Source organism: Varanus komodoensis, unplaced genomic scaffold (genome assembly GCF_004798865.1).
Source record: "Varanus komodoensis strain SLA01 unplaced genomic scaffold, ASM479886v1 scaffold112, whole genome shotgun sequence".
NCBI classification, from domain to species: Eukaryota; Metazoa; Chordata; class Lepidosauria; order Squamata; family Varanidae; genus Varanus; species Varanus komodoensis.
The window spans coordinates 203260-225389 of record NW_025335322.1 but is presented as its reverse complement, the minus strand read 5'-3'; the positions used below and the strand labels follow the sequence as shown (position 1 = coordinate 225389).

At 52.5% G+C, this 22130-nt stretch overlaps 3 protein-coding genes across 3 annotated transcripts in view; 2 read left to right on the top strand and 1 right to left on the bottom strand.

Moving 5' to 3' along the window:
- CDH24 (cadherin 24) overlaps nucleotides 1-3382 on the top strand; it is a 15753-nt gene extending 12371 nt beyond the window's left edge. The window contains exon 12 of the mRNA XM_044420885.1: nucleotides 3283-3382. Within this exon, the coding sequence (XP_044276820.1) occupies nucleotides 3283-3382 (100 nt within the window). The remainder of the gene's footprint in view (nucleotides 1-3282) is intronic.
- A 5015-nt stretch (nucleotides 3383-8397) lies between these two features.
- On the bottom strand, nucleotides 8398-9210 carry PSMB11 (proteasome subunit beta 11). The gene has a single exon (XM_044420884.1). It carries the CDS (start codon nucleotides 9208-9210, stop codon nucleotides 8398-8400), a length of 813 nt encoding a protein of 270 aa, XP_044276819.1.
- A 4035-nt stretch (nucleotides 9211-13245) lies between these two features.
- PSMB5 (proteasome 20S subunit beta 5) lies at nucleotides 13246-18831 on the top strand. Its single transcript, XM_044420930.1, has 3 exons — nucleotides 13246-13524; nucleotides 15096-15402; nucleotides 18288-18831. Exons 1-3 carry the CDS (start codon nucleotides 13276-13278, stop codon nucleotides 18584-18586), a joined length of 855 nt encoding a protein of 284 aa, XP_044276865.1. The 5' UTR covers nucleotides 13246-13275; the 3' UTR covers nucleotides 18587-18831.
- Nucleotides 18832-22130: the final 3299 nt, after the last annotated feature.

Sequence of the window (22130 nt, the reverse complement as noted above, 5' to 3'; positions counted from 1 at the left end):
CCCCCCGCCCCGAGCAGCGCCGCCGCCGCTAGGCAGAAGGAAGCCCTGCGCCTCCCCGCCGAGCCCGGCCGGCGGAGCTGCCCGGGCGCTGAGCGGGCCACGTCCCGGCCCCCGCAGCGCCGCCCCCCGCCAAATGCACACCTCGGTTGCCGCAACAGGAACGGAGCGCGCCGGAAGGGGTCCACCGGGCCATCTAGTCTGACCCCAGCTCCAGCCTGAGTCGTAGATGCTCTGACCTCTGCCGGGTGCGGGTGCCTGGAGGGCCCCGTCTCCGAAGAGCAGCCCGTTTGTGAGAAAGGATCTGTAGGCAGGTGGGGGAAAGGAGGCGTCTGCGTTCAGGAAAAGGCTCAGGCAGAAAGATCCAAGGGGGGCGGGCAGCTGGGTGTGACGCCCCTGTGGGCCAAAAGCCGGCTGATCCCAGAAGGCCCGATGGGACCGAGATCATCGGGGCCTTGGACCTTTATTTCTGCACATGCCCAGGGACGGTAGGGGCTGTGGGCCCAGCAGGCTATCCCGGCCTGGGGCATACAGGGAGCCGTGGGACTTTCTTCTGTCTAAGCACACGGGAGTGCGCCCTTCATCTCATTAATTTTGCCCATCTGCCCTTCCCTTTGGTTCTGTTTTTCCCTTTATCTCAAGCCTTTGATTCTCCTCTCTTTCTGTCCTCCTCTGCACTTTTCCCCTGGTCCTTCCTCGCTGTCTTCCTCTCCTTTTCGATTCCCCAGCGTTCTTTTCTGTAAGACTACTTCCGTATCCATTCAGCCTCGTTAGAGGTGTTTCCTTCGCCACCCACTTTCTTTGGCATTCACAGCATCACTGAGTTGTGGGTTCTCTCTCCATTCCACCGTATCTGTGCCGTGTTTATTATGTTCAGTTCTCTTCCCTTCCCCATCTCCTATATAAAATACTCTATGCATTCATTCTTTCCCAGAATCCTTTGGTACCCAACTCCCTACCCACCTGGACTCTTAACAGTCCGGTCATGCCAGCATGGACTTACCCCTCATTCAACTTGCAGCCCCCAAGCCCTGAGCAGGGTAACCGGTCAGCCAGCGCAAGGGTCCTGGCTCACCCTTCCGTGTGGGCTCCCAGAATATTTCTGGAGATGGCACCATGGCTGGAGGCCTGAACTGGACCCTGCCCTCTGGACAAAGCCCTCCTCTTCCAAGAACCTAACGGGACTTTCTCTATCCAGGACAATTTTACTCTAGGGAGCTAAGGCTTAACCGGTGTCAGGTGGGGACATCCATGTTATAATTTCGTAATAAACAATTTATTTTCTAAAAGAAGGCTATTCTGAGTTGTGTGTATGAGATGGAGATCATAGGAACTGTGGCCAGCAAAGGTTTGGTCCAGTCTGGGGAGGAAAGGGGGACATAATCCAGAACACAGTAGCCAATTCTGGTAAATGTGATGTGTCTATTATTGGGAGATACGATTAATTCTCCTTCTTGCATCAAGCCTTACTGGAGTATATGGAGATTAGATCATTAAGGATTAAGTAAAAATAATGCTGGCTCTGTGTGATGGCAAGAGATTAACTCTGATACAGAATCACAAGATAGAGTGGCCCGGGAAGGGTCTTTCTGGTGTGAGAGGAGAAGGAAAGGGGGCACTTGGTGGTGTGAGCTGGGTGGTCTTGTGGGGAAAGAACAGGGGGCCATTAACTTCAAAGGTCGGATTATGAGCTCTTGAAATCCAAGGTGTTTGCACCCTAGTTGTGCTTAAAGTTCATGTACCCTCTGACATTTCACAAATCCCCTAATGAGTTTTTAAAAGACATGTCCCCAAACAGTAAAAACTAGAATGTTGCAACGGGTCCCAGTTTACCAGAAGAAGAACTCGAAGCTCTTCGGGGACCTCCTTCCATGAGGCATGGCTGGGAAGGCTGCCTTAGGCAGCAGGTCTTTGATGTCACAAAAAATAGCAAATGAATGTTTGGTTGTCATTCTTGATGAGGGGGGTCCATTGACAGGTTTGCTGGGTCTGATCAGAAACAGGGTTGGGAATATACTAAACTCAGTTTCGAGGCTGGTCTGTGTCTTTCTTCAACAGAAAGAGTGTGGTTGGTACATGTAGACTTGGGCTTTGAGGCACAAATGTACGTTCTTTGTTATAGGAACAATTATTCTCAGAATCCTTGCAAGAGGGATGGAATACTAGTAGATGTGACCAAACAGCAGGGGACATTAATCCCAAAGACAGTAGGAGCCCGTTTTGCTGGTAGGATTTAAGGGGATCAAAATAGATCTGAGTAAATGTCTACTTTTCTGAAAATCTTTCTTGTAAATTGTTACATTTGGATAAATTAGATTTACAGAATCAAACCAAACCAAAGTGCAACTAATTTTGAGTGGAGTGTTCATAGTTCGATGGATTGTTTGCATGACAACAGTGACAGAAGCTGAAATAAATTTCAGCAGAGTAACACTCACCAAATATTCCATGTACTCTGCAATGAAACAAGGATGGTTAAGGGTTTAGTTCTCTGCATATTTAAACAAAATGTTCTATAAATGCAAGCATCTCCCAGCCATCGTAGAATTTTGGGATTCAAACAGTCAGAGGACTGTATCCTAAGCAACCTAGCTACATTCTGCAAGTTCAGTATCAAGTGTGACCTTGCAAGACAAATTTATTTTGGGGAATAATTCAGGATTTTGCAATGAAAAGGCCAGAAAAATAACGCTGTAAACTGAGCTGATATATTTATAAAATGTATGCCGCCATATTGGTCAACTAGAATAAAAAATGATCAGGATGGCTGAATGGGAATACCTTCTCTGTTAGGACTAACCCAAACGGTCCGAAGTCGTCAGCTACTTTTGAAGAACTCTACTTCAGACTGGATATTATGGTAAAGAGAGAGAGAGAGAGAGAGAGAGAGAGAGAGAGAGAGAGAGAGAGAACACAAGACTAAGGCAAGGTTTTTGGGAGCATGGTAGAAAAGCTACAGTAAAGTCCATGCTGAAGTTTCAGGGATGCAGCAGTTCGAGTGTCAGAATTAAAACAAATTGTTCTTCCATGAGTCAAGGAATTGTGCATATGGAATAGAATTTTAATATGTGGGTGAAGTGGGCCAAGTTACAGGTTCGGGCTTCTCCCCCAAATTTTGCACGGCTCTTGCCTGGCTTCACTGTAGACCCCTGTGGTCCCCTCCCAACAGCACAATCATTTCCTCCCACCACCCCAGTCAAAATGTTTTCAGCTAGTCAGCAGTTGGCTAATGGATCAAATTCTCCTGAAACTCACATTCTGGGAACGTTCTCTTTTCAATCCCAGACATCTGCGGACAGGCTGTGCTGATGCTCCAGGGAAGCCGCTCTTTATCGATGCCTTGCATATTCCAGGGCTGAGGCACAGCACTGAAAATGGCTTCTAAGGTCCTGTTTTCCTGTTGCTGTCTCCAAGCACCTTCCTCGCTTCAGGTTTCCTCGTCTTGGGAACCTCCCTGGTACCCAGGGACAGGCCAGGTTAGCACCAAGCAGATGAGTGAGCAAGGGAGCGAGCGAGCATTCTTCCTCTCTTCTTTCTTCATCGGTTTAGAAAAAAAGCCCCGGGTATTTTAATTATTCCCCGCTGTTTAGAAATCAAAATGCCACAGGGGAGCAAAGAAGCCAAAGCTGTACCCCCTAAGAAAAGCTAGAATCATGTTCTTGTGCTGGCACAGCCTCCTCAGGCAGCACCGCCACCTTCATACAGGAAGAGGGGATGGCAAGAATAAATGAAAAGCCATTTATTTTTTTAGACATCCACCACAATACAAGGCCCTACAGGTCAACTGGTGGCGGGGTGGGGAGAGAGAGGGGGAGGAAAGCCGTACATCACTTTTCAGAAACCACTTGTGATATTAAATAGAGACTGAAAACATGTACACACCCCCAAAATAATTACACACCCCCTAAGCTCAGTAATAAATGTAATAGGATTGCCTCCGGATGGCCAGCAAAGCAAAAGAACAGAAGACTGGAAAACTTTCAGCAACCGTAACATTAAGTATGATGCTGTTTGGCAAGGGAATGTGGCTCTCGTAGGATTTAGCCTTCTGTTTGCAAGAAGGCTGCAAGGAGAAAGGAATTCCTACAGAGAGATCTAAATTCTATTGACTGGAGTGAGGTAGCAACTAAATGGGAACATCCACAAGATGGAATTTTGGGGGGGTCTTCATCAGAGATCGGGCACCACATCTCGCTTCCGCCACAAATTCATTGCATGGTCTTTTGGGTATATCACAGATTCGCTCTATATACCCCACCCCTAAAATGGGATCAGTTGTGATCCAATTTAAAGGCTTAATGGGAGGCTAATTAAAAGGCTTGGGGAAAAAGAGGACACACATGCTGAAGTATGAGGAAGGTTTATTCTATTATGCACACTGTAAATGGACAATTTTTCTTTCCTTCCTTTTTCCTCTCTCACTCATAAGGGTAGACCGCAGGGTCACCCGGCGAGGGGCAGTAAGAGACAAAAGGAAGAAAAGGACTGCAGACTGCATGGAGGGAATCTGCATAAAACGACATAGACCACTTCACAGATGAGGAGAGAAAAGGGCTATCTAGGCCTGTTGCAGTACATCTGTGTTCCCACTAAGGGTATCCCTCTTGCCTTCCTCCGGGAGACTCAAGAACTCAAGCCATTCTGCCCACCCACCCACCCACCCACCCTTTCCATTTTCTCTCACTTGTCAAGCAACGCTCTGTAACATGCTCAGTTTTTGCCGTGGGTAGTTTTGGGTGGAAGGTTTTTGCCTCCTAGGTTCCCCCCCCCACAGAAAAGATGCTTTTGTACTTCTGCAAATCCTCTTGTTCCCCCAAACAAGCTGATGCACGCTCCCTGTATCTCAGTTGCTCCGTTTTGGCTCCAGTTCTTTTGGCGTTCACACCTTAGCTCACTTTTGGCAGGAGGGATGGCTACAGGACGCATCCATGCGCAGCGGCATTATAATACTGCCGGGTATCAGAATGCTACTGCCTTCAAGCCCTAGTGCAGCTTTCCTGGATGCGTCTGGGCAACCGAGGGCTGCCCTCCGCAGACCTTTGCTCTCATCCAGCTGAGCTCTTCTCTGGCAGCTTGCATTCTGCAGAAGGGATGCCCAGTTCTCTGTCCCGCGAGACCACGGAAAGCAGACCGGAGGAAAGAGGCAAGACGGGCTCAGCTCAAAGGCTCCCTAACACAGGGGTGTCGAACCGATTTCGGCTCAGGGGCTGAGTAGGATTTTGGAAAGGCTCCTGCAGGCAGCCTTCCAAGGCAGGAGAGATAGGGCTTAACTTGGCGGTATATTGTTGGCATTACCTCCCGTCATCACTACACCTGAGGAGCGACATCAGCCATTTCGGACGGACAGCGGAAGGGACAGCACAGCAAACAACTTGTGTTTCAGGGGAAGCAGGTATGAAGGTCTGGCGAAGCCTGGAGAGCAGGAACTAGCCTCCACGCGGACCAGCTTCAGCCCTGGGCTTGAGGTTCTGCATCTCTACTCTAAAAGAATCGGTGCCAACTCTCAACAAGTGTAATCACAGCTGTGGAGCACTTGGTGCTCTGGCAGACACGACCGGCTGCCTGCAAACCCCACCGGGACAGATGGCTTCCTAGAGTGGAGTCTCTCATCGTCTCTCTCTTTACCAGTCCGGCTAGCTCGGCAGGGCAGTCAAAACCACGTTGCTCTGGGGGAGCAGGAATGGTGCTTCGAGGGCTATCAGTTGCCCATCCCCCCAATACAGGATAAATTTTGGGGTGGTCCTGTTTATGTTGCATCTACATAGTGGCTCCATGCGATTCCCGGATGCTCTCCCCTCCAAGCCCAGGCGAGCCCCTGGCCTGCTTAGCTTCAACATGAGGTTTCTAGAGGATGGGACGGGAACCGCGGCGTGAGGGTCCCATCTGGGTTTGGCGGTCTCTGCCTGGGTGGATCCATTCTGGAAGCTCCACTGCAGAGCCGGCAGCGAAGGGGTGACCCTCACAGCCCAGAACTTGGGCGCAGAAGGTGCTGGCAGGCGGCGGGGGGGTCTTTGGTCCGTGGCGGCGCTTCCCTGAACGGGGAGGGGCCCGCTGGTGATCCGGAGCGGGGGGAAGAGCCACCAGGGAATACCTGGATCCGCCGGGACAGGCGGCCTGGAGCAGCGGCGGCAGCACCGAGCGGGCTCCGCCGGTGGGACGGAGGGAGCCGAGGACGTGACTGCGCTCCTGCCCGCAGTCTTTGTTTCGCGTTTAATTTATATGCAAATGAGGAGGGCGGGCCTGCCCCCTCTGTGCCCAGCGCTGCAGGAATATTAATTACTTTCCAAAGGGGGCACGGGGCAGACGGGCACGTCCCTCGCGCGGCATCCCTGGGCGCCGCCCTGCCCCGCTCGCCTTCGTCCCGGCTCGGTTCGGGCCCCCCTTCCCTTCCCCTCCCCTCCCTTCCCCGCCGGCCTTCCGCGTTCCTCGGAGCATCCGCCGCCTCCTCTCCCGGCCCGGATCGCAGCCTCCTGCGCGGGCCCCGCCGCCTCCGCCGAGCGCCCGCCCCGCCCGCGCTCTCGGGCGCCCCTCTGCTCCCCGCGCAGCGCCCCCCCCCCCCCCCCCCCCCCCCCCACTGCCCCTTCGCCCCCCTGCAGGCGGCACTGCCCAGCGGCAGCCGCCACCCGCCCGCCGCTCCCCTTCCCCTTTGCACCCTGGCCCCTTCCCCTGCCCGCGCCTCGCCTCCGCCCGCGCCCACCGGCGCCCAGGGCTGCCCTGCGCCCCCCGCCGCACTGCTCGCGGCCCCCCGCGCCCCCCTTGGGACTGCCCGAGAGCAGCCTCTCCTGCGCCGCTCGCCCGCCCGGCCCCCCTCGCCATCTGCACGCCTTCGCGGCCACTTCTCCAGTCCTGCGCCCGCCTGCCCGCCCCCTTCTGCCGGCGAAGCAGCGGGCGCCACCCGAGCGTGAAACAGCTCAAGTGCTGGTAATTGGCGCCCTCGCCGCCGCGCCTGCTAATGGACTGACGCCCCGTGGCGCGGAGCCGGGAGGGAAGGCCGCGCGGGCGGCGGGGAGCGCGGCTGGGAAGGGGCGCGGGCGCCGGGCGGGCCGGGGGAGAAGCGGCCGGCGGGGGCGAGGCCTCGCACGCGCGGGCGGCGGGCGGATCCGGCGCGACCGAGCCGGGCGGCCGTGCGCCGGGCCTTCCGCCAGCGTCGCCCCCGCCTCGGAGATGCCAGTTAAGATAAGCGCGCACAATGGCGCGGTCGCCGCCAAGGGCGCCCCGGCGGCGGCGAGCGCGGGCTGCCTGTCCCCGCCGTCGGGAGGGGCGGCCCTCTTGGGGACGGGGCCGCGGGGGCTCCGGGGCGCGCCCCCCCCCGGCCAGGCCGGCCCCCTTTGGAGGCTCCCGCGCCCGCCGTGGCGCCGCAGAGGCCGAGGGGGAGCCGCGACAGGCGGCCGGAGAAGCGCCCCTTCGCGCCGCGTTTGCACGCTCCCGGCCGCCGCCTCCGTGGCAAGCGCTTGCAGCCCTGCAGGAGCCTGGAGGATGAGAGCAGAGGCCAGGCTGGCGGAGCCGGCGGGCAGTGGTCGCTTCCTCGCTGCTGCGTCCGGTCCCGCTCCGCCGTTTCACACGTGCACGCGTGTTCGCGGGTATTCCCACCCCCCACACACACTTGCCTGCTCCCCTGCAACAGGCTTCCCTGGAACTGGCCCCCCATGTTGCCGCACACCTCCAGTACCCCAGCCAACAGGCTGCCCAGCACACCTGGAGAGGTTGTAGCCCAGGAGTAAGGGGTGCCCCCTGCTCGCATCAGGGCACACAGTACTCAGGACCAGCTGTGTGACATTGGTCGGTGAGGCAAAAGAGTCCAGCAACACCCTTCCTCAGGAATGCCGCAATGATCAACAGCTTCTTTTCGTGACACCCAAAATCCCCCTTACTCTGCCCTGTAGCAGCGTTGGCCCTGAGGACTGCTGGACACAAACGGGTGGATCGTGGCTTGTCTCTCCTCCGTACACATTTAGCCAACCCCATCCTGGGCTTGCTATGCATCGGCCAGCTTTCTCGGGTGCTCCCCTTTTCGGCTGCCCCTGCTCGGGGCCATCCCTCACTCACTCCGAGCTGGCTGATGCCGGCCCAGGGCTCCCGCCTCTCTCCATCGTGTTGCTGCAGTGCCGTCTGTTCCACACCGACATACGCTGCCTTGTGCTGGGTCATGCGGATTGGCTCAGGCTGGTTTGTTACCAGTGATGCAAATGACTATTTTGCCATATGGGTAAGTTATTTCCTCTGCATCATGTGTGGTGCTTCTTGATACAGAGGCTGGCTCCCCTTCCAGATCAAGCCTGGTGCCACTTGGGGAAGGCCCACGCGGCTTCGTCCTGGCCCAGGTGGCCTTCTTTGCACATGACACCCTGCACCATCCTCCCGGCCACACGTTGCCGTCTCTGCACTGGCGGAATGAATGTGTTAATTCCAAAAGTGGGCTATCGCTGCTTCGGGTGGAGCGCGAAGGCCGGTCTGTCCTTGCTGCACTTCTTCAGCGTCTCCGTCCTCGTCGGGCATGGGCCCCAAGCCCCGATAGACTTCGCTCAAGTCTTCCCGTGAGATGCAGACCCAACCAGTTGGCCGGACGTGGTACAGGTCCACGTTGCCCCCAGAGTAGGCATCTCGGTGGGCAGCGTGAGCCACCGCTTGGCGGGCGAGGAGGAAGGCCTCTGCGCGTGGCAGGTCATAGCGGTAGCTGCCATCCATCACTCCGTAGGCGTAGGGGGAGCCGGAACCGACAGAGAAAACATCCCCGGAGAGACAGGTGCCGTCGCTGTAGACGTAGTGCAGACCGGGCCCTCTGTGGTCCCAACCGCACAGCAGGGTGGCCACGCACAAATCCTCGTTGCGGCACCCGCGCAGCAGCGAGGCCAGCAGCTTGGCGGCCCCAGCGACGCTGGGCCGGCGCCCCTCACGCAGCTCCCGCAGGCGCAGGGCGCAGCGCAGGAGCCGCAGCCAGCTGACGCAGTCGGCCGAGGTCCCGGATGTGGTCGCCAGGAGGTGAGGGTGGAGGGTGATGACCTTGCGGGACGACGGATCGGCCACGAGCCCCGCACAGGAGGACCGGGTATCCGCTGCCACCACCACCCCGTGGCTGCAGCGGAACGCCAGCGTGGTCGTGCCGTGGGAAAGCGGGAAGGGCGCAGGGACCACCACCCCGCCTGGTGGGGGCAGGGGCCAACTGGGGGCTTGCAGAGCAGTGCCCGCCGTCCCCAGCATGTCCTGGAGAGCCATGGGGGAAGAAAGATGGAAGCAGCTGGAGAAGGGGCCTTATAAGTCGAGGCAGGCGGCTTGTAAGGGGTGGGGAGGGAGAAAGGAGGATTGAGGCGGGAGGAAAGGTGATAGTCGAAGGCAGAAAACAGAGCAGAGAAAGGTGCATCTTTAAGGCCAGGTGACAGGCTGGGACCTGCTTTTGCCACGGATTGTTCCCAAGGGGGTTTTTTGTGCCTGTTTTAGCTGAGAGGCAAGTGAATGGAGCAGAACCTGTTCCTGTACATATTTACTTATAGTAGTACATTCCCTCAAGTTCGAAGTGGGATGCACCCACATGTGAACGAGTGGAGAGCCAGTGTGGTGTAGTGGTTAAGAGCATGGGGCTGGGACTCAGAGGATCTGGGTTCTAGTCCCCGCTCAGCCATGGAGCCAGCTGGGTGACTTTGGGCCAGTCACAGACTCTCAGCCCAGCCTACCTCACAGGGCTGTTGTGGGGATAAGATGGAGGAGGAGACTGATGCAAGCTGCCTTGAGCCCTTTGTAGGAAAAAGGCAGGATATAAATCACAATATAAATAAATAAATACAGGATTGCGGGGCTAGAAGGGGCAACAGGATGCTAATCACAGAGCCCATGTAGTGAGGTGACAAGAGCAAAAGCTGGGACATTTTGGGATAACACCAGGTTGCTGTCCTCTTCCTCAGTTTCCAGAGGAAGATGGCCATGAAAATACTTTTGCAGCAACATATGCTCTTTCATAAACGTTAGTCTTCAGAACAGCCAGAAAAAAACGGAAGGCTGCACCCCTAGCCCCGCTTCTGCCAGACACAGTGTGTCTGACACCCGATGACACATGCACAAGGCCGAGCTGTTAGAAGTGCCTCACATTTCTGGACTTCAGCTTTCGAGATGGCTTGACTGCAAGCGCAGGTGAGCAAATCATACCTATTTTATTCTGGCAGCAACTGCGGTGCTGGATAAAAGGCAGAAATGACAAGGCTCCTTCTCCGTGGAAGCTGTAATCAACTTTTATATTTGGGCCCCTGGGACATGGCTTTAGGACAGTCTCTTGAGAGCAAACTGGCAGCTGGCGTTATATTGCCCGACACATCAAATATGCTTTTGACGCATGTAATTTAGCTCATAATAAATATTGCTTTGTTTACTTAGCTTCTCATCTACCGTTTATCGGCAAGGATAGATCAGAATGGCAGCAACGCAGGTTCGGCAGCGGCTGAGACAGCTCGGCCTGGTGTAGGGAAGGACTGCAGACTGAGGAGGGTTGTCTGCCCCCGCTTCCCTTCCCTCCATCCCTGACTGAAGGGAGACGCTGCCATGTCAGCAGCCGTTACCCTCAACTGCCTCCCCTACTTTCACCGATACGGGACGCCGAGTCCCCCAGCAGCGTCCACCCAGCGTTTGGGAGGGGAAAACATGAGAGTCTTGACACATGCAAGCACAGAAATGGGTGTGAAGACTGAGGGGGGGGGACAGTGGGCAGTTCCATTGCACGGAGAGTCGGAAGGGATAATTTTGCCCTGCCTGACAGCAATCCTGGTTTCTCTCTGGCTTGCACTCTCAGCACTTCATTTCTGTTCTACTTCTAGAAGGGCTTCTGCAATGACAGAGAGTGCATTAGCTCAGTAGTGTCAGATTCAGTCAAGTGCTCTGGAAGATTCTGAAGCTGTTGCTAGCATTTCCCGAGAACCAATGCTAAAGGGTCTCTCTGTTATTGCAAATGCATCTATAGCCATTCTGCACAAAATTAAGCCAGAAAAAGCACAACAACTGGGAAAGAGAAGAGTGTTACAGAGAGCGGCTTGGATTTCGGCATGGATGAGAAGCATCGCTAGTGCAAATACTACAGGTAAGTTGAGATTGTATTTTGGATGGAGGGGGTCTGGAGGGCAGAAATGGAATTTGCGTATGCAGATTGTGTGGCTGTGACGATGATGAAGAATACAAAGAACACGGGCTGCAGGTTATATATTCTGTGTGCATAAAAGTGTTCCCCCCACCAAAAAATGACTTCAAACAGCAATCTCTGATTTATTTTAACTTATATCTTTGCCTACCAGGGCCAGCTCCACCTGCCAGCAATCTATTGAAGCCAGGAGACCTTCTAGTTCCTCACTCACACTCATAATATTCCCTGCCCACTCCCAGCAAATGCACACGGTATAATGCCTTTCCACAAGGTTGTTACAAGGCTGAAAAAGAAGAATTATGTAGGGGCCTATATTCAGGAGGATGCTGGATGGCATCACTGCTCACAGGCCTCCCAGAGAAGCCAGTGTGTGAAAGCACACACCCAGACCCATCCTAGAAGCAACGGTTAGCTAACCATGTCAAGAAGTGGATGAAGAGGGCTGCTATCAAATACGCAGAGACCCTGGCTGCTGCCTGACCTTTATGGACGTCCATATTAATAAAAGAGGACCTGGGTCCATCTGTCCGTGTGCCCACCCGCTCTGCAGCAGCAAGACCATGAACCTGGGACACCTGCCACTTAATATGCATCCTAAGGGGACCTTAGGGATCTAACCCCAGGGCCTACTTTGTTTTGGAAACACGTTAATTAACATTAATGAACGCAAGGGTGACCAAGTGGTTTGCAGCCTGCGGTAACAGCTTCAGCCACAGGAAGCAGGCTTCCAAAACCAGAGCGTAGCTTTGCAGTCCACGCATTTTGATGCCATGGGAGAGGAGCAGGGAGAGGGGCCTCTGTATGGCTTTCCACTGCCCCCTCGTTGTGAGACCTTGGGGAACAAAGTGGACAGACCCTCTGCTCGCTCCACATTCTGTAAGGCCAAGCCACCCTCTGCAGCCCTTGCGCCAAGTCTACCTCCCCGCTGCCTCTGTTGCTTTTCCTCTTCTCATCACTGCTCCCTTGCTTGGCAGGAAGCAGTCAGATCTCCAGCTCCTCCATCACCACCTGCATTTCCTGGGGCACAATGAGAAACGGGGCATGCGGGTTCCAGCGGCAAAGAGGAGCAAGTCAGAGGAGCTTGTGCTGGTGTTTAGACCCTTGGCCGGGGCCTTATTATGCCTTGCTTTGATGTCAAGCCTGCATAGGTCCTTTTCCCTTTGGGGGCTAGACAGGTGCGACGTGGCAGGAGCTGGGTCTCGGGGTGCCTGAGGTCGTGCCTTCATTCAAGCGGGGGTGGGCAGGAGAATGACAGCTACCACATTCTGCTTGCAGGCTTCGCTTGTCAAATTAGGCGTTACTCTAACTAGTGCAAAGTTCTCACTACTCTAGTTCCAACCATTCACTCGATAAACTCCATTCTAAATAAGAGAAGCACCAGTGCAGTGCAGTGGTTAATGGGGCAGAACTGGGATTCAGGAGACCTGGCCCTGCCGCTCAGTCATGGAGCCAACTTCGGGCTGGTTGCAGACTCTCAGCCCAGCCTACCTCACAGGGTTGTTGTGGGGCCAAGACTGAGCAGAAGTATGATTTAAGTCACTTTGAGTTTGTTGTAAGAAAGCAGGATATAAATCTAGCAAATAAATTACCAGTGGATTGCATTGCTTAAATGCTATCGCAAATACTGCTGTTTACAATTTTTAGCTAATTGCTTGTGTATTTGACTTCCACGGGATCATGAGGCAGTGAGTTTCACAGGACACAATCTTCACCTGGTTGCACTCTGCCAAGTAAGCGTACTCTCTTCGCGTTCGTTCATCCTTGTTCTTAGCTTCTCTGAGTGCTCTGAAAGTCAGGCTCATTTTGTTCCCTTTGCTTCCCATCCCCAATATGACACTACCCAGAGGAAACGAAGATGGTGACGGCCGTATTTCCTTTCCCTGCTATTGGGCAACCGAGGCCGGATTTGCCCTCACTAAAGGTGGCGTCCACGCCTTTACCGAGGCCGGCCAGTCATACGTTTCGCCCACTTTAAAAATGGCGAGGAAGACCTCGCGAGCGCGACTAGACGCGCGAATGAAGCCGTGCCAGGATGGCGCCCGCAGCTGTGGTGCGCAGACACTTCGGGCAGGCTTGCCCTCAGCCAACATGGCGCTCGGAGCCTATATAACAGCGGGCTGTGAGGCTTCCCTGAGTCACGGTGATCGCCCGGACTCAAAATGGCGCTCGCCAGTCTGCTGGAGCCGCAGATGCCCGTGAACAAGCCTGGCTTCTTCGGCCTGGGAGCCGGGACCGAGTTTCGGCTGCCCGCGCTCGGCGCTTGCCGTGGGGGCGGGCACGAGGCGGGGGGTCCGGCGGAGGGCCCCCCGCTGGCGTTGGCCGCCCCTGGCCCCGGCCTGAGCCGGTGCGCCGCTGCGGGGGCCGCCGACCTCGAGCTGCAGCACGGCACGACCACGTTGGCCTTCAAGGTGGGCGGCGAGGGGGCCCGGGGGGCCCGGCTCGGAGAGGAGCGGGGCTTCGTAGGTCCCCGGGAGGGCTCGGTGGTCGTCGGGGAGGTGCTCGGAGTACATCGTCGCGGTGGGAGCGAATCTGGAGGGATGCGGGGCCTGGATTTAAAGGGGGACCCGGTTGGTGGGGGGTGCGCGCCGTTGCGGTTGAGGGTGCGAAAGGGAAGGTGTGGGGTTGGAAACGAAGGAGCTGCGAGGCCGTGCCTCTGTGGTGCTGGGATGGGCCTGAAGGGTGCTTGGGGTTGGGGGCTTGTGCTCGATAAATGGGCGGCCGCAGTCGTGGGTTATGAGAAATGTGGCCGAGGATGGCACGGCCTGGGAGCAGGAACGTGTGTGAGGGAAGGAGAGGCACGGGCTCTGGCCTGTGATTCCCATTATTGCTCAGCATTGGCAGTACTGGCAAGAGCAGATGAGAGTTGCAGGCCAAAACAGCTGGAGAGTCGCTAGTTCTATCGCTGTCCCGCTTTTCACCTTCCTAACAGGAAGTTGGGGTGGTTTATGTAGCCCTCCTCTTCATTTCAATCTTACACCAGTCCTGCGAGGTAGGTGAAGCTAAAAGTCTGTAACTGCCCCAAAGTCACCCAGTGTGTTTCTGTTTGAGGGATGACCAGAACCCAGGTCGCTAATGCTCTAACCACTATACCATACTGCCTTTTTAAAGTTGGGCAACTAATGAATGATGGCAACCAAAGTCAAAAACAAAACGGCTAATATTATATTGCCTTTCTACAAATCGGTGGTATGACCACACTTGGAATACTGTTTCCGGTTCTGGTCACTCCCCCTTAAGGATCCCAAAAAGTGGAAAATTGTGGAAAGGGGCAACCAAATGGTCAACTTGCAACTTTCCTGTGTTGGAAGTTTACAACATCTGGGGCTGTTAGGAAAGAGCTGAGTGAGGGGGGACATGATAGAGGTGTACAAAATTACACCTTGTGTGGGAAAAGTGGACAGTGAGACATTTTTCTTGTAATACTTTCTTAAAGCTGCTTAATGGAACATTTATTTATTTAGTCATTCATTCCGGATATATATTTAATTGTGTTCAGGAAAGACGAAAGGAAGTACTTCATAGCATTCATGGGGAAACTGAACCAAATCCAGGGCTAGATGATGCTTTTCTCTGATCCAGAATAGCTCTATTTATGTTCTTCAGTTTTGCCTTATATGACTTCAGCTGCCCTTGCTAAAAATGATCCAGGGTTACTTTAAGACTGTTGCCCGAGTTTTCAAGAGAGGTACCTAAAATCATGGATTCTGTCATTTACCTTGCCCTTGTAAACATCCTTGTGGAAGTGGGATGCTTGAATTACACCTCTGATAGAGTTTGGTTTAGCAGTCATATTTAAGACCAAGATGGGCAGCTGTCACTTTGAATTGTCAAGTTGTCTTGGGAATGGACCGTCTTAAGTTGGAATCTTCTTGGGGATGTGGGAGGAGCGATGCCGCCGCTTGGATTGCCAGCAATCCAGCCTGTGAGTATCTTTTGTGGGCTATTCGTGACCTTCGCCTTTGCTTTCTCCTTCCTCCAGTTTCAGCATGGTGTGATTGTCGCAGCGGATTCACGGTCCTCCGCAGGTGTCTACATCGCTTCACAGACCGTCAAGAAGATCATCGAGATCAATCCCTACTTGCTGGGCACCATGGCCGGCGGTGCAGCCGACTGCAGCTTCTGGGAACGGCTGCTGGCACGGCAGTGCCGTATCTATGAACTCCGCAACAAGGAGCGCATCTCTGTAGCTGCTGCCTCCAAGCTCTTGGCCAACATGGTGTACCAGTACAAGGGCATGGGGCTCTCCATGGGCACCATGATTTGTGGCTGGGACAAGCGAGGGCCAGGTGAGAATACTGCATTTCTCCTAAGGGGTTTTTCAAGGCCTGACTCACTGCCCGCTCTTGCAAACCCCAGCCAGTTATAAACCTCACCTTTCCCAGTTGTTTTATTTTAAAACGCCATGCCCATCCTTATTTCTAAGATGCTAAATTTTAATTATAATTATTTAACTAATTGTTGTAAGTCGCCCCGAGGCTTTGGCGAATGGGGCGGCATAAAAATGTTTTAATAAATAAATAAATAAATAAAATGTTCTAGGTTGCTTACAACACGGGCCATAGTTCAGTTCCAAGTATCCTTCCAATTCACAACATAACATAAAACAAAACAGCACAGGCGCGGTCAAAATACTTAGGTATGAAGAATATAGTACAATTAAAACCACAAATTAAATTTAGATAGGGAATGCATGCCTTCTTGTATAAAAAAATTATATATGGACCAGTTTCCAGAAAGTTATTCATGAGCTAAGAATAGAGGAGCCTCTCTTGGAAGACCATTCTAGATGGAATATTGCAGTTTCTCTTGCCAGGGTCTTACCTGCCCCAACGCTGTGCCAGTAGCACTTGAATCCTTTGTTGCAGTTGTGGGAAGTGCTCTACAGATGGTGACAAATGACTGTGTGAAGTTTGTGGTTGCAGTCATCCTCTGAAGTGTTCTTCAGAATTTGGGGGGCTGACCATCTCCCAGTTGCAGCTTTTCCTTTGGGCTGCCTTCCCAGATACTTCAGACACTGGGTTTTCTAGGCTCGGGCTTTGAGCTGGATTCTGTTTTGTAGCTTCACATTTGACTCTGCAAAGAATACATGTGGCCACTTGCTGGTGCCATGAAGCCTATTTTTCTTTGATCATCAGACAATTTAAGTTAGGGAAAGTCGCAGGCCGAAGAACAAAGCCGTAGCCTTAAATTTACAATTCCCGAGTGGGTCTGTCAAGGACAGGCTGTGCTGCAAGGTGGTTGCTCATAGGCTCACCATAAGTGGGAGGTGATTTGAGGGCACATCAAAATGGATGCCAGGATAGCATAAATAAGTGTACAGCTGTGTAGGGAGGTGAAGCAAGTAATCGTGCTGAATTTACCCGGAAGACATTCGAGATGCAGCTGGAAGGTTGTCTGAGAGGGGTAGCTTACCTTGGATTACCTGCATTAAGCAGGGGGTTGAACCTAAGGGCTGCCTTGGTCCCCTCCCTTTCCTCGAATTCCGTGCAGATAAATTACTGTAGAAGTGGCTGACAATATTTTGTGTTACTTGTTTTTATTCCAATGCAGCTTTACTTTGCAAACTTTAAAAAATGGTGACAGAGGTTTTTTAGAAGAATTAATATAGTTACATTTATGTTCTGCCTTCCAGCATGGGAATCAAGCAGTGTACTTAGAATACACAAATGTTTTCCTGTTGGGGCATTGGGCAGATCTCTACATGAGCTATAATAAGATAACATCATTGTATAATTCAGAATGCATCCTGGTTGTGCTTCCATAAGACAGAGGTGACAGGTGGGACTTGAGGGTTTGGTTCTGCCATGGCTGCTTTGATATAGTATGTGCCCCCCAAGATGGATCCTGTTAGGTTGTCTGTACTAGAGTGGACTAGTTGAGAATAATCATCATAAATCGTCAGGGCTGACAGCTTATTGTCTACAGAGCCTTATCTCTGGAAGCGCTTAGAGCATTCCATTGTATTAGTGTGACACCGTAATGCAGCGGCACTCTGCTGCAAGCACAGATACATCAATTCTACTCTTTCCTATTTGTACAGCACAGCATTAGGTCATTCTGGTTGTTGCCTTAGAGAAATGCCATTGCTGTGAGGCTCTTTAGCTTGCCTGTCCTGTCTCTCCCCAAAATTCTGTTCTTGGGCCACTGACCACATGTTCAGGATTTCATATAGTGGGGGCAAACTTCCAGCTTGTGAATTCTGCTTTGATTTTTTTTACTTAAACTCTGAAACTTACGAACTAAAGCTACATTAAAATAGCAGGTCAGGTGGGGAGACATTTACTAGGAATTCAGGACCAGGCATCTTTGATCATGTGCTTAGCTAGATTTTTACCAGAATTCTACTCACAAGTCGTTCCGCACAAAAATCTGCCTTAGTCTGTCCTGCCCCACCTCAGCATATCTGTTCACCAATGAAATTCCGAAATGGAAGACATTTTAGTTGTTGCTATCAGACAGTTGGTTGTCTGAAACCTTTGGAGATCTATTGCAGATCCCCCAAGCATCTCTCAGAGGAGCTTGATTTACTGAAGGATCTCCACTCGCCTTGAATAAGACTGTCAGATCTAGAGATGTATGTTGCGGCTATTCCTGTGGAAGGGAAAAGCCCCAATATTCAAATTAAGGTTTCTAAGCAAGCAGTATTGCTCCTGGATACATATGCTAGCAAACCATGACAGGGTAACCCTCTTGGATTCTGGCACCAGTTCGGTTCACTGGAGCAGAGAATTCCGGGGCAAAAGTGCTTGGATCCTTTTCCAGCCTTCAGTACAATATTCACAACTGTAGCTCCTCAAAAAAAATTAATTAAAATTAAAAACCTGACAGTCCTTTGACTTCCTCCTCAGCAGCCAAGATGCTTATGCTTTCTTGCCTGTGGTAATAGCTGACCTTCTGGGTTTTCCCATTGCTATATTTCCTTTGGATGTTGTATGTCCACATGCTTAGGTGCACATGTGGTATTGCAAGGAAATGTAGTGCTGGGAAGGTACTGCTTGGGGAGAAGCTCAGTGAACTGTTGAAGATTGTGGGGCTTTACGATGGTATCAATATTTTGGTTGGTGAAACGGATATTTGGAAAGGGTGAAGGGCAAGCAGAGCTACTGATGTGCAGTAACGACAAATACGTGGCTCGCCCCAGTAACCCCGATTCTCCTATCCTGCCTTACAGGTCTGTACTATGTGGACAGTGAAGGGAACCGCATCTCGGGCACGGTTTTCTCTGTGGGCTCCGGGTCTGTCTATGCCTACGGGGTGATGGACCGTGGCTATTCTTACGATTTATCGGTTGAGGAAGCCTACGATCTGGCCCGCCGTGCCATCTACCAAGCGACATACCGTGATGCCTACTCCGGAGGCAATGTCAACCTCTACCACGTACGCCAGGATGGCTGGATTTGTGTCTCCAGTGACGATGTGTCCAAGCTGCGTGAAATCTACCAGGACACAGCTGCAGGCACAGTGGCTTGAGATGGTGGACTTTGTGGGGACGAACATGGTCCTGTGGGAGCTGTGGGCTGTGGGGAGCACATGATACTATCAAGAGAGGAGGGACTGGGTCAGGCATTAAGCAGATGGGGGAAGCGTGTCCAGCGGGATGGTGACGGCCCCACGGCCTGGTCGTTGGGTGGCAGAATGTTTATCTCATGCCTGGGGCCTGCGTTTCCTGTAGCAAAACATTTTGCTTGTACTGAATTAAACTTTCACTGTCTGAACAGTTTTGTGTCCTCACTTAACGGACCAGGGTGGGCAAGATGAATGCTGGCTACTCCAGTCCCATCAGAGGTGTTTTGCTGGCTCTGAATTCTTGCCGGCGAAGGGATGCCCTGGGGGGCGGGGGGGGGGGAGAATGCCGGCTGGTTGTGTGGGCGTGAGCATGGGACTGGGGAGATAAATGTCTCTTGAAAGTTTTGTTTCTAGGCGGAAAACCCAGAAGGTCACCTCTTCCCACAGGCATTGAAGCCTTGTCTGTGCTGCAGCCGAGGGAGGGAGGAAGTCAAACAACTGTTAAATGCCTCCTTCCTTTCCCATATGATTTCTGCTGTTCCCTTGACTTGTGTTACCTCGTTCTCCGTGTGCCATGGCCATGCTCATGGTAACTCCAACGCTTCACCCTTCCCGGGGATCCTCCACCGTCTGTGCTTTTCTTTGGCATTGACAACAGTTCGTGCTGCCTTTAACCCGTTCTAGCACCCTCGCCAAGCATAAGCCTTGCAAATCCTTTTACGCGCTGTTGGATTCACTGGTTCCCACCCAATTGACGCGAAGGCTGTGTGTGCAATGTATAGAGCATAATGTGAACAGAAAAGGTTATTCCCAGCTGCAGGGCACCCGGGACAGAAGGAACAAGGCCGGCTGCGATGGAGGTGTGGCTGAGTACAAGGGAGGAAAAACCCCTCGCAACTTGGTTAAATCCCCCTTTTCCCCCTCAAGTTTTCCTCCATGCTCCTGACAAGGGGGGCGGGCAGGTGTGTGGGAAGAAATGAAACGGCCACAGGAAGGTACAAAAGTGTGGAGGATGGACTAAGGGTTTTTTATTTTACCGCTGTAGAGAGGGAAAAGGAAGAAAGGAATTCGAGCAGGGGAAGGAGCAAATGGGGGAATACAGAGAGACACACTGTGTACTTGAGCCAAGGTGATCCGTGATACAAGAAAGAGAAACGGGCTGGGGAAGGTAGAGGTGCCTAACAGGAAGGATCAACCAAACACCAAAAGGTGTTTGGAAAGAAAAGAGTGCCACGGATCAAAGGGGAGGCAGCAGCGGGAGAAAGGAAGGAGGAAAAAGCAGCTTGCTTGTACATGTCCAGGAGAGGGAAAACGGGCAGTCCCCAGCCATTTTGGGTGTCCCCTGCGGGGGCCCTGCTTAGGAATGCGTGTGCAGCTTTGGTGTGTGTTTGTGTGCCTGCAGGAGATTGGCCAATCAGGGCAGAAGGGGGGAGCATGGGGGTGTGGCACTTGGCAGCAGGGTGCACATCCTCCCCTTTTGCACACACGCGAATACAAAGAGCCGCACGACCTTCCAGTATCCTTTTCCCAGGGACGGTGGGGAGTGGGGATGGACTGGGGCGGGGAGGGGAGGGGGGAAGCCGGGGATGGCGGAGGGATGGGAAGGGGGGGTACCCCAGCCGTCCCTCGTTTATTTGGCCTTGCCAGGGAAATATACGACAAGTCGGGGAAAGGGTTGTACGTGACAGAATGAGGGAGGGAAGCGGGAGAGCAGAAATATGCTTGGCAGGAAAGAGATGTACATGCAGGTAGGGAGCGACTATCTGGCTCTATGTACATGGATACAATAAAGATGGGGTGAGGAATAGAGATGGGTATACTTCCAAGAATGGATAAGTGATGCAGGGATAGGAAAGGCAGGAAGAAACTGGCTCAGATACTACAGATGAATTATCTGTCAAAGCACTTTCAGTGCCCCATGCGGCTTTAAAGAAATCTCTACATTCTATTGTGGGGGAAGTAGAGATTCTAATCAGAAGTGGAGGTCGTTAATCACAGCTGGTATTTATTTCAGATGGAGAAAAGAATATGAGGATCGGTATGTGCTGTTCCAAGGAGAACAGGGCATTTCAAGAACAATGTCTAGAAGAATTAGTGGAGAGTTGAAGGCGTGAATATACCAATTAGGCATCCAAGGGGTGTGTTTACATGGTCAGCCTTGCATGGATTTCCTTTGGAAGTTTAATCCAGTATATCTTGCCTCAATTTAATCTTGCTTTTGTTTGTAAAAGACAATGGTTAGAGAATGACAGGGGGCTGATTCAGTATCATTTAGGGTGACATTCCCCCTTTGATGCACAACTGTCATTCTTTTGTTCCCACAGTCTGGGTACTTTAAAAAGCAGTGAAGGGGCCATTTTTCCTTGCCTCAATTGTTTAATTTGGATTAGTGAGTGGGAGTAAATAAACAGGTGATGATTGTCATTCTGAACTTAAATTAACCTGGCATAAAAGGGTATTCTAGGTGCATGTAACTTAAGGTGCCACGGCAGAGAAGTAACCATGGGAACAGGGCACAGAGAGGTGCAAGTTAATAAACCAGAGGATCTGTACATTTTGCACAGTAGGGTTGTGTCAGGAGTTTGGGAAATAGACAGGCCTGCAGATTAAAAAAAAAGAACAATAAATGTGTCCACCAGGTTTGTGAGAGTAAATTCACAAGGGAAGGTGTGATAAACAGAATTTTAAAGCTGCCTTGACACACAGGAACACATTGGGGGCAGTTCTGGTAATTGAAGATGCTACCAGAGGGAGGAATAATGGAAAAGCAGGTGTTATCAGGAAAACGTGAGTTTAAACTGAAGAGTTCTGATCTGAGGCAAGGATGGAGAGTCCTACAAGTCTCTTTGTTGGAATGACCTTGCCTAGGGCATCTGTTGGGGTGGTTTGTGCCGTGAAGGGTGATAAGACTTGGGCTAAAAAGTGATCCATTTTTTAGTGACTTCTGAGTGCCACTTTACCTCAAGGCCACCTTTGTGGAAATATTTGTGATGATAGGGCAATCCTTTATCCTCTACAACGTTGGACGTTTGAAATCGTGGGCATCTGGTACAACACAGTGGCTAGATGGGCGATTGAGGAAGAGCTGGGCTTGCCAGTCTTCAGAGGGTCAGCTGCAGACAAATGAACAACAACCAAGCGTCTTGTGGCACCTGAAAGACTGCCACTAATTTATTCTGGCAAATGCTTTGGTGGGTTATAGATTCATTAAGTGTGACAAGAAAAGGGGTGCGACTCCCAGCATGCCCCAAGCGGTTTTCTGTCTGTCTAAAAGGGCACAGAATGGCGCCCTTTCCTCTTTCAGGTGCCTGTTATTTTGGCCCCATAATGGACGCCTTTGGCAGGGGGCGAGCCGCGAAGGGGTCGCGAGGCAGCCTCGGGAGCGGCGCCCGGCCTCACAGAACTCCTCAAAGAGCCCCTTCTCGTCCCCGTTCCTCCCCCCTCCCCTTTCTCCCCGCCCGCGGGCCGAGGCGCCACACGTCGCGGCCAATCGGCTCCCTCGGCTCCC

Bases quoted from the DNA above. Each gene is read 5' to 3' on its own strand.
- PSMB11 (XM_044420884.1), bottom strand. From the start codon at position 9,210: ATGGCTCTCCAGGACATGCTGGGGACGGCGGGCACTGCTCTGCAAGCC.
- PSMB5 (XM_044420930.1), top strand. From the start codon at position 13,276: ATGGCGCTCGCCAGTCTGCTGGAGCCGCAGATGCCCGTGAACAAGCCT. The intron at 13,525-15,095 runs GTGGGCGGCGAG...TCCTTCCTCCAG, and splicing joins CGACCACGTTGGCCTTCAAG to TTTCAGCATGGTGTGATTGT. The intron at 15,403-18,287 runs GTGAGAATACTG...CCTGCCTTACAG, and splicing joins CTGGGACAAGCGAGGGCCAG to GTCTGTACTATGTGGACAGT.